Below are 12,725 nucleotides of genomic sequence, written 5' to 3' on the forward strand. Positions count from 1 at the left end.
TCATATAAATTGATATAAAAATATTAATTGTGTTCAGTTTGGATTACCTAGAAGGAAAGTTTAGAAAAGAATTCAAGCAATCTATTTAGAAAATGATCTCAGAAAATACCTGTTTAGGATATGTTGTTAAACTATTTACTAGTATTAAACACTAGACCTAAATCTTTCTGGGGAAATCTGGGAAACAATTGAAATATGTATCACAGAGTTGTCAAGCACAGTGGGTGAGGAAGCTGAGGTATTTATACTCCTGCTAGTCATTAGTGGAGAGCTATTCCTGAGGGACGTTAATGTGTTGTAACCAGCAATGTAATTTAAATAATTCTTGTACACCAAGATGCATGTTCAAAAATATTTGCAGAAGCAATGATTGAAATAGAAAAATAAGCAAAAATATAGAAACAACTGTGATGTTCATTAGCTGGAGAATGATAAATAAATGGTGGTATATTCATACAGTGGAGTACTATGCTATGGTGATCAGTCATCTACATTAAAATGAAAGAATTTCACAAATTTAATGTGAATTATTAAAAGCCTCAGAAAAATAGAAAGAAAAATACCATATGAGATTGCTCATATGTGGAATCTAAAAAAACCAAAAAACAAAAACAACAAAAACAAAGCATAAATACAAAACAGAAATAGACTCATAGACATAGAATATAAACTTGTGGTTGCCAAGGGGGCAGAGGGTGGGAAGGGAGAGATGGGATTTCAAAATTATAGAATAGATAAACAAGATTATACTGTGTAGCACAGGGAAATATACACAAGATCTTATGGTAGCTCACAGAGAAAAAAATGTGACAATGAATGTATATATGTTCATGTGTGACTGAAGGGTTGTGCTGTACACTAGAATTTGACACAATATTGTAAAATGATTATAAATCAATAAACAAATAAAATAAAATAAAATAAAATAAAAGTCTCAGAAAAATAGTATTATTTGACTTACAGAATGTTCAAAACCATGCAAAACCATGTGACTTTTTTTTAGGGGTTTAAAATAAGTGTGGTAAGACTCCTTAAAAAGCAAAAGAGTAAACATTCAGGAATCTGTGGAGTAAATAAGAAAGATGTAGTCAGAAAGGGACACCCAGAGGATTTTAAAAGTACTGGTTTTATTTATTGAATTATATTATGGATACATAAATACACTTATATACATAAAATATTTCATAACAAAAAATTGGGTAGAGAAAGAGAAATCATGGTGTAAAACTCAGATATAATGTTCCAGGAGTAGGAGGAAGAGCAGGAAAGTGATATATCAGAAGCCAAGGAGGAGAGAACAGTCAGTGAAGACAACTCTTGCCAGGCAGTGTGGGTTACAAAATGAAATGAAGTTAATGGAAAATTGAGACTGAACAGGTCAGCAGAGGCTTTGGCGAGTGCAGCTTCAGTAACAGAGTTGGGGTAGATGCCAGAAAGCAATGGCTTGAGAAGTAGTAAAAAAGTAGTGAGTAGAGGCAGCTCTTTAAATAATTTTGTCAGTAAATGTGATAAGGAGATGGGTGTAATCTGAGGAGACTACAAATTTGAACACTATTTAGAAGTATTCTGTAAAAGAACATAGTCTTGTCTAGAGCATAGATAAAGGCATTAAAAATGTTTAAATACAAATTTAATTATTAAAAAAATTCAGTATCTTGATAAGAAAAGTCCTTAAGTTAAATCTTGTTGATTAAAATGATTTAAATATTTCAAATAATTATTTTATCTAATTGGTAAGATTTTCCAAAAGAGTATTTTCTCAACTCTTTTAATGCCTCTTTAAGTCTTTAGGATTTTGTTAATTATTGTTTCTATGTACTTGCTCATTTTTAGTACACATGAATTGGACAAAATTGCATTATAAAGTACATATATGTTGAGCCTACATTAAAGAAATTATCAGTTAAGGGGACAAAATACTCCTTCCTTTTCATATTGGGCAGCTTTAGTCATCATTGTAACAAGCTGTGCAAATTTTAATGACTAAGTGAAAGAGGATAACATTATCTGGCTATTTTTATGAATATTCTATTGAGAAAGAACTTTAAATTTAAAATTACAAAACATGGCATACAACTTGAAATTTCCATTAAAGTATCTCACAGGTGCACATAAGTTTAGGGCAACAGTAAGAAATGATGTCGCTGATCTCAACATAGGAAAGCAGCATGGAGGTGGATGAGTGCCATTTATTTTAATAACAGGCAAAACTTTCAAGCTGTAACAACATGCTCAATAAATTCTTCCATTACTGTGCTACCAAAGGAGAGTTGAAAAATGTATTACACTTCTATTTTTTCTCCTTAGAGATACATATTTTTGTTCTGTTTCTATGGCAACATTGATGCAGTAACTAAACCTTTAACTCCTTTCTAGACTCCCCGATGGCTTCACGCAGCTTCTAAACCTGACCCAGCTCTACCTGAATGACGCCTTTCTTGAATTTCTTCCAGCCAATTTTGGAAGGTAAGAATAAGAATAAGAAATTTAAACAATACAATTTTATTTCACTTTAGGTAAATACTTTACTAGCACCAGTAGGTGAGACTTCAAAAGTGACCATTGTAATTAAAGATATCCTCATAATTACCCAATAAATGAGACTGTCAATTAATGAAACATTTTGCAAAAAAAAAAAAAAGTAAAATTAGCTCTGTACATGTCATTAATAATCAAATTCCAGATGAATTAGAGTTAAATATAGAGAATAAAATCAGAAATGATCTGGAGAAAATTGCACATGAATATTTTTGGCTTGAGTTGAAAAATACCTTTATATCAAAGAAACAAAAGAAAATATAATAAATGGATAGATAGATTTGAATACACAAGTGCTTTTAAAATAATATTTATAAATATTTTTAAAATTAATAATAAATAAAAAAATATTTCTAACATATAAAGAAAGGAAATTATATCCTGACATATAATGAATTCTTACAAATGAGTATAAAGACAAAGGTCTCATTAGAAAAAAATGGGTAAATGACATGTACGAGTAGTTCATAATAAATGTGCAAACTGAAACACAAAAAATGTTTATCATGGTAAATAATAAAAGCAATAAAAATTAATATGACAGTAAAGGGCCCTGTGCTCTAGCATATTACCAAAACTAAAACTGTTTACAGAGTATGAGGAAAGAGATAACCTCACACTGCTGATGAAATTGCAGAATGTTATATCCTCCATGCAGAGCATGTGCTTTAAAAGATTTGAAAATATTTGCAACAACTGCCTTTGTAATTTCTTTCTAGAAATGTACCATATCATCATATATTACACTAAGATATGAGCAGGGATATTTATTATTATATACAATATAAAAAATATGGAAGCACACATCTACTAGGAGATTGGTTGACTATATTATGGTACATCCATATGACAATACCAAAAAACAATCTATAATCTTGCCTAGAAAAATATTTTTTTAAATTCTTATGATAAGCTATGTTTAAAGCACATCATAGCTATATGTAAACTATGTTTCCCATATGAGTATGAATATGCATGAAATAAAAGACTATTTCCTTGGAAGTTAAATTCTGGTTGATTTTTATTTTCATCTTTGTATTTTCAGTATTTTCTAGGTGTTCTAGAGTGAAATTTTTTTCTTTCAGTTTTATTGAGATATTTTTGACATACAGTGTTGTATGAGTTTAAGGTATACAGCATATTAACTTATATTTATCTCAAAATGATTAGCACAGTTTAGTTAACATCCATTATTTCATATAATTACCAAAAAAAATGTTTTTCCCTGTGATGAGAATTTTTAGTATTTACCCTCTTAGCAACTTTCAAACATACTGTACAGCATACAGCAATCTTAATTCTAGTCATCCTGTTGTGCATTACATCCTCAGTACTAATTTATTTTATAAATATAAGATTGTATCTTTTGACCACTTCCATCAAGTTCTCCCACCCCCACACCCCCACCTCTGGTAACCACAAAATGGATCTCTTTTTCTATGAGTTTTTTTTTCTTTTTAGATTTCACATATAAGTGAGATCACACAATATTTGTCCTTCTCTGCCCAACTTATTTCACTTAGCATAATGCACTCAAGATCCATCTATGTTGTCACAAATGGCAGAATTTTCTTCTTTTTATGGCTGAATAGTATTCCATTGTGTATAAATACATATATACACACAGTTTCTTTACCCATTCATTTGTCAGTGGAAACTTAATTTGTTACCATATCGTGGTTATTTTAAATATAAAAAATACATCTTAAAAGTTAAAATATTTTAAGTTTATTGTCAACTGCATTTTTCTAAGCGACCATCTTTGAAATCATTCAAATAATAGACTGAGTATAACTCAACACCCATCTGTTGGCAGAAATTAATACATGATATTAAGAAGAACTCAGTGAAATAATGAAGTCTTAACAGGTAGCAGCCTCCATTTGCAAACAGAAATCACCTCAAAATTTTTCCCAAATTCCCTTACTGTTGCCAATCATGTTATCACAGTACCTATGAATACCATACATTTGGACAGTTTTGAAAATTCAAAGATATTCAACAGAGCATTTGCCTAGTTCCTAAATGAATTGATGCTTTATCATTTGTTAATATAAACCAGATTTTCCTTCTGGTACTGACCACAACACTACAAAGATGCTTTTGATTTATCAAGTCAGAAAATATTATCACCCTAAGACACACTTTTTTTGTCAATTCTCTTTTACTAGTCCTGTAATCTGGACAAGAAATTTGGGCAAACCAATAAAATAGTATCAAAATTCAATCAACTTGGAATTAGAATTCAATTTTATGTAAATTTTCTGCCAAAAAATGCTGTATTTTTTACTGTAATCTAAAAAGCTTTTTAACCTTCAGCTAGATAATTTAACAAAAGAATTTTTAAGATACTTTCCAAAACCTGAGATTTAGTGCCCCTAAAGGCCAAAATAAGTCATAAAATATTATCACAGTGGTATAAATATTGAGAAGATTTGAGATACATGAATTTTTAAGAAACTTATTTTACTAGTGATATACTCATGCTCTGAATAATTAAATCACTTTACTTCAAATAAAAAATTAGATTTATAAGATTAAAATTAAATTGGAAACTTGATAGAAGTCAAAACAAAAAGGAGAGGGGAAGTAAGCTTCCTAAAAGCACAGTAAATGCAGGACCTTGCAGGTGAAATAGTTCACATAGTGAGGTATTCCCAAAACACTAAGAATTTGGGTTAACTCAGTTAATATTTGTTCTAAAGTAGCCTCAAGAGAGTACATTTTAAAACTCAGTATAGACATTAGTAATAATAGTGTGTCCCAGACTGCAAACATTAACACGTAGTTCAGAGTGAAATGCATCCCCAGTCACGAACTGTAGGTAGACAGCAGAACCCATGAAGACCTCTCACCCCTTTCAGAGATTTCCCCAAACCCAGTGCTGTCATAGGGGACACGGTACTTTAGATTTTTAAATGTGCGTCCACTTGAAATATTCAGATGTTAATTTCAGAGCTGATGAAATATGGTATATCATAGCACTCTTCCCATTTTTCAGTTAAAGATAATAGTAATGTTACTGAGTCCAAACTCATTCTGCTCACTGCACGACAGGCAATGAATTGGGAGACGAGGTGTTAGGAAAAGGAATAGTGACTTTATTCAGAAAGCCAGCAAACCGAGATGATGGCAGACTAATGAACTGGGGAATCATCTTTCCCAAGCTAGAATACAGGCTTCTTTTATACTAAAAAGAGGAGGGGGTGGGGTTTGTTTTCGCAAACTTCCCGGTATAAGAATTCTTTGTTCTTGGAATCCTGCGTTCTTTCAGCAGTCCGTGTGGGTCAGGTCATGGTGCCTCTGAAAAACCTCCAACAAAACAAACGTTATTTTCTATTCTGCAACTTGTTATATTTATATGAGTGCAAAAGTGTTAATATTCCTAAGGGTCAGATCCTTGAGAATAGGCTATCCTGTATATTTCAGTCTATAGGCAGCATTCTTCTACAAAAGGTGCAGAGCTAGCAAGACTAAGCCTAGAAAACAAGGCACAGGGTTAAAGCCAAAAGAATAGATCTAATATACAGTCAGATTTGTTCTTTTCTGTTATATTAATAACTAACGTACTAAAACTTACAGTGTGCCAGACATTATGCTTTACATGTCTGACATCATTTAAAATTCTAAACCCTATAAAATTTGTACTATTATCACATATTCATTATAGATGAGGAAACTGAAGTTAGGAGGGGTTAATTAATTTGCCCAGTGTCATTGAGATAGAATATGAAAGAGTCTGGATTTCACCCAGATCTACCTGACCACAAGGCTCAAGCTTTTAACAACTATGCTATATTATATGCTTTACAAATCAATTTATTGTCTCTTGAGGGGAAGTATTACCACGTTTCAGTGGACACAGCACCTAGTATTTAGTAAATATTCAATAATCTATTTAATGCGTACAATTAAACAATAAGGATACATTTTTATAAACTATAGGTAATTTAGATGACCCGGACTCAATGACATCTTTAAAAGAAATTTATTTTTAGAAAAGTGATATTTGTCTTTGTCTAATGTTGATGCAACCCTACTCATAATCAGTTTGCATAATTCTTAAAAAATCTGTAACCATTGTATGTAATGTTTGGATATAATTGTTTGGATACCAGAGTGACAGTTTACTTTACCATAAGAATACTGTTTTATAGAGAAATATTGAGAAAGCAATTCTTAATTCATTTCTATAGACTTGCCAAATTGCGGATATTGGAGTTAAGAGAAAATCACTTGAAAACTCTACCAAAGTAAGTAACTGAGTATTTTCTAAATTTCAAATTGTGATTTTTCACTAGTAGGAAAACAATGACTATTTTTATTTTGGCTATGCTTTATAATTTCGATTGAGTTAGTTTTTCTACAGCTTTTTCTAGAGTCTGAAAAGAGATTCATATTAAGTAAGAAGGTATCTAGCCTAATAAAATCATGTGATTACAAGTAAAGGTGGAAAGAGTCCATTTAAAATTCTTCTCATAGATGAACATACACGCTGAGAAATTACTGCATTGAAACTTATGAAATTGACATTTTTATAACTCAAAAACAATCAACAGTTTCAAAAGGTTCAAGCTACTAAGATGTTTAACTCTTTAAGTTAATTTATGTATTTTGATAGTTTTCAGTTTTTAAATCAATACTATTTCCTAAAAATGATTAAAATTTTTCTAGAGATCTTAAAGTAGTTCGGCAGAAAATTTGTATTTATACTGTCTTTCAAACTGTATCTTTTTAATAGTCTATTTAAAATCTGGTTTATATAAAAACACAGAATACTTTTATGTTAAAACTAATCTTCAAAATTATATACAGTGTTTAGCTTAATAAAATTCTTTGTTTCACCCTTCCTTTCCTTACTTATGCCTAATAATAGAATGTTGTGCTGTACAGATTCATTTTTGAAAGTGCAAAATTATTTTCAGTGGGGAGTTTTTTACTCAAATAAATCATGACTTGTAAATATTTAAGTTAAAATATTGATATTACTATGTTGCTATTACAACCTTCCTGTAGTATTGCAGAAAAATATTGAGTACACTGATTAATTTTTCAAACATATCAGTAGGATTTAGAGACCTTTCATCTGCTGAACCAAAGCTTAATTTTATTTTCATCTTTATAAATTCTTTCTCTAAGCAAACTGTGCTGAATTTCATTGCTTTTTTTTTAAAAAAAAAAAACCAACATATCACCAAAATGTCCTCAAGTAAATTTTCATACATACATATGTATGAACATTCTGTCATTGCAATAAAAACTTTCAATAATGATATGGATTTCATTTAAATATATAATTAGAAATAAAACATCTATTCATTCCTTCATAAGTGGAGGACAAGGTGAGAACATGAAAAGGATGAAATGTCTCCATATCTGGACACCCTGCACTTTTGAGTGGCTTGTCTCTAAGCCAAAGCATCGTGCGTAGGTCTAACAGAAGGCATATCTTCCAGGTTGGGGGCTCAGAGATGGGAATATGAGTGAGAATGCTACTTGTTCAACATTAATTTACTGCAAATGCATTTCCATCCCCAATGTTTTAACCGTCTACATTTTAAGTAGAGTAGAAACAAGACTAAGTGTAAACTAAACCACGGTGGAAGAGCAGTTGTCCCCTTCATCTCAATTATATGCATTTGGATCAGAGGAAAACCTTGATAGTGGAGAAGAATCATTTCCCCTATGTGCTCAAATAACAGTTTTGCTATGGAATAAAAATAAATCTGACACAAATTGTCAGGTTTTTAAATATATATTTTTAAAATGTAAATTTTAAATATAAATTAAATGCTGAACATAGATTGAGAATATGGACTTTGTATGAGATAGCTGTGAGCAGTTCAGTAACAAATGTTCGTAACCAGTGCATGGGTATTCTGTAGACTTTGAAACTGTGGCCTCGTATCTATAAAATATGTAGAATAATATGCATTTAACTTTGTTTGGCATAGAAAACATTATAAAGATGTGTAGCAATGACCCTGGGTCTCCTTGGTAGTCTGTTACACTTATATGATTTGTATAACTGTTACAGTTCTTACATTTAAAAAACATCTTCTAAGTAATTTTTAATCTAATGTGCTTGCTTTTTGCCTTATAGACAAAAATCAAAAGAACCAATGACATGCATAAAATAAGGAGAACTTTATCTTAGTTTTGATGTCTATGAAATAAGAATTGCAGAAAGTTTTGTCTGGAGTAAAAATAAACTGTTTTCATTATGTGTTATACACAGTACCTTCTGGTCACTAATCTAGACCTGTGAGTGAGAGAGATGTGAGAGCTTTCTGCTATTCTTTTTTTGCACTTCCAATGACAAGAAAAAAAGAAGGATAGTTTTAGGAGTTTTTTTAATAATTTCTCTAAGGAAAAACATCTCATGATATCCTCATGGACACAAACAAGATGCCAAGTTTTCAGTTTTTCCTCAGTGATTTTCTCTTCTTTTCATCTTCTGTCTTAAAGTCTATATGCCTGGCAAACTGAAAAATGTAAAAATGTGTAAGAATTATGATATAACATGCATTAAAATCTGTCTTTTTAAGTAAACTGATAGAGACCCTTTGATATGTACAGATTCTAGAAAAAATTTTTTCAGTTATTAAATAGAATTAAAATTTTTTCTCCCACTGTTCCTTTATGATCATTCTTCTAAATATATCAATGAGTGAGAAAATTAAATTCCTCAGGTACACATTTGATTAAAAATCATTGGCACTGTCAGTCTTTATGTGTAACAACTGAGGATATTGAACATCTGAGAAAACTTAGATAACCTAAAAGGAAAAAAAAAACTTTAAATTTGGTGACAAAATTTTTCCTCATAGCAGAATTATCCTCTTAATTATATTTTTGAGAGGTAGTCCAAAAGTGAGTTTGCTCCCATTTTGGAGCTTTTGCACTAGCTAACTCTCTGTCTAGAGTTCTCTTACCACAAATCTCTGCAGGCTAGATCTTCCTTAGGTTTCCTATCTTCAAGTGTTTTCTCCTTGGAGGCTTTCCCTGATCACATCCTATAAGGTTGTTCCCTCTTAACCTCTGTACCATTTCACTGTTCCATTTGATTTTCTCACTTATGGTTCTCTGAGTTATACTGACTCTTTGTCTGCTTGGAGGTGATCTCCTCAGGAGAACGTTACATTCTGTTACAAAAGGGTTTTTTCTGTTTTGTCACTGCTGAATCTCCAGTGCCTAAAACAGTGCCCAGCACATATGGAGCACTCAATAAATAAACAAGAATGCTGATACATTGATTCGTCAGACAAAAGTATCTGTCGTGTGACCTGGACAGTTTGTGTCACTTGATTATTTTTTCCCACAGAAAAATTATATGGGATACCAAATAGTATAATAAAATGAGTCTTTGGAGAGCATCATGAAGGTAAAAAAGAATAAATGCCAAGGAATTCTCAGTGGCTGATAGCTGAGACTTGAACCCCCCCACACACACACACACAAAGATTTCTCTAAGTGGTTTCAAGTTATGTATAATAGCTAAGGCATGACAAGGGAAGAAAATAATTTCAAATTAAGGCAATTAATATTATAACCCCTAAAGAAAATACAAAAGTAATATAACTTATTTCTTTGATTTTGTCATTAAAAAGTGATACATTTAGTCAAGAAACATATGTCAAGAGAAAAGTAAAGGGATAAAAATAATTTTTAATGAACTATAGGAACCACATCTGTGGAAGGAATGTAGCGGCATGTGACTCGTTAGTAATAATGCTGAGTTTTATCTCTAAATAAAAATTTTCCACTTTTGTAAGATTCTAAAATCTTAAAGTTAAAATATGACCATTGATAATTCCATTGATATTTTATTATGATTATGACTTTGTTTCAACTTGAACCAAAATATGACTTTATGAAATGTGTCTGTGATAATTATGAAAACATGAAGTCATAAGAAGAAAAGGAAGCACAGATTAAGCTAATATGAATGTTTATATTTGCCCTGCCACCTGGGTACACAAGGCATGTAGCCTCGACCTGCTGTCATAATACACTGACTAAGAAAGGAATATTTCAAACATGTTCCAGTAGAATTTCTGGGGCAATATCAGTAAATAAGTAAACTCTGGTGAACCAATCCAAAAGGGGAAAAATGGATGAACTTGGTGCATACGGATCTCAAAGAGTTGTTGGAAGAAGGGATTCAGAGGGGAGAAATGTTAAGACTTGAGGTTCCTCTTGTAGATCACAGACCCCTCTGGGGAGGTGAAAAAAGCTATGGAATCTAGAAAAGCATTAATTGTAAAATCTTGATTGTCTCTATTTCCAATATTCGAGGACCACCGTGAGTTTTCACAGCTTTATTTTCACCTAGAAGCAGATTATTTGGCCTTTCATGTAAAATAAGCCATATCAAAATACCTAATATACTTTTGACAAAGCACCAAAAAGGGAACCCTCTTAATTTTAAAGGACCAGATTTGTCAAGTGGATTATTTTAATTATATAATATTTCTAGTATATTCACTCAAAAGAGAATGTCTTATTGAGCAAATTTTCTTTGGGGTTATTAATAGGATTATATTTCATTATCATCTGTGACAAGTTTTGAACTCTCCATGGAAAAAATCATTAAGGAATAATGGATGGAAAGGATAATTTTCCCAAGTGCAAGCTCAAATGGTACTTTGAAACCACTAGACTATGTATGCCTGAGAACTAGTAAATGGTGTATCTATTACTTACATTATTTTAGTCTTTAGGCATCATTGCTTTCATTAAGTGTTTCCCACTGGAAACAAAAGTTCAGAAATTCTACAGTATCCCCACTCTGCAAATGCCTAGACACACACACACACAACACACATATATTCACAGAAGGCACAGAAGCATTATGCCATATCTAAAAATATGGTAAGAAAAAACTCCCCTTGAATTAGAAATATAAATTAAAACCAGAGCTACATTAAAGCACTGTTAATGGGAGACATTAGGTCCTGAAAGTTAAGAAAAGACTGGAGAAATAGTTCAGATTGAAGAAGACTGAAGAGAGATTATATCTAAAAGCAGTGACTCTGAATTGGTTCTTTTGCTATAAAAAAGAAAAATTATTGGGACACTGGACAAAACTTTTAAAACCTGCGTGGGGGTCTAAGGGTTAGATAGTAGCGATATATCAATGTTAATTTCCTAATTTGGATGTTTGCATTTTGGTTTGATAGGAGAATATTCTTGTTTGTAGGAAATACACACTAACGTATTAGGGAATGATGGGGTACTAGGTTTGCAATTTACTACCAAGCGATTTGGAAAAGCCGTTTGTATGGTACTTTGAAAGTTTTAATAATTTTTTTTATTGTTTCAACATAAAAGCTTATTTTAAGAAGCTATTTTCAACATAAATTCTTTTTAAGCAATTACTATCAACAAGGAGAAAATGATCAGCATCATTTCTAAAATACTTGTTGGTATAGAGGGCAAGGGTAGCGTGTGCATTTATGTACTAAAATGCTTAACTGTTTATAAAAATGAGAATTTCATGATGAAGCTTTTACATATGTGATTAACATATATAGTGGATTTTTTTGCCAACCTGAATGGCAATATTTTATGTTCATGATTTTCACTCCAATTTCTATTCATTTGCAAACAACATGTTTTTAATTTTTATATAAGTTCATTTATTCTTTTTAAATAAGATTACTTTCTAGGCAGACTTACAAAAATGTAATGTACTTGCCACGTTTTCTTTTTTAAAACCTCTCTTCCTTTGTTATCTGTTTTACTACCACTTAGCCTTGTCAGCATAATGGAGAAAAGTCTGTAAAATAATATGTGTTCTGAACTGGACAGGTGTGACTAAGACATTTTCTATTCTCATTTTAGTGTCCTATTAATGAATTTATCTCATTGGACATTACTGTACTAGTTACTACAATGAAATACATCAGTAGGTTCCTTAGTGCTATTGTAACAAAAAATTCCATTGTCAGGCATAGCTTACAGAGTAGCTTTTTGATGTTTCTATTAACTCTGTTTTTGTGACTATAATACATAATCGGATACCACATGTTTTTATAATCATATGACCTCATGCTTTTACCAGTGTTTATCAATTTACAAGGCATGGTGTTTTGCTAAACACATCGAACCACCCCATTATGGGTTACCTTTATCAAAAGTGACAATGTGACAAGCTAGCTAATCAAGGGTAACCACATTAGTGC

General features: G+C 31.4%; 1 protein-coding gene across 1 annotated transcript in view; it reads left to right on the forward strand.

Moving 5' to 3' along the window:
- The window catches only part of LRRC7 (leucine rich repeat containing 7), a 414,541-nt gene that overhangs the window by 208,357 nt on the left and 193,459 nt on the right, over positions 1-12,725 (forward strand). Inside the window, 2 exon segments of the mRNA XM_006191023.3 lie at positions 2,377-2,466; positions 6,735-6,791. Coding sequence (XP_006191085.3) covers positions 2,377-2,466; positions 6,735-6,791 — 147 coding nt within the window.

This window comes from Camelus ferus, chromosome 13 (genome assembly GCF_009834535.1).
Source record: "Camelus ferus isolate YT-003-E chromosome 13, BCGSAC_Cfer_1.0, whole genome shotgun sequence".
NCBI lineage: Eukaryota > Metazoa > Chordata > Mammalia > Artiodactyla > Camelidae > Camelus > Camelus ferus.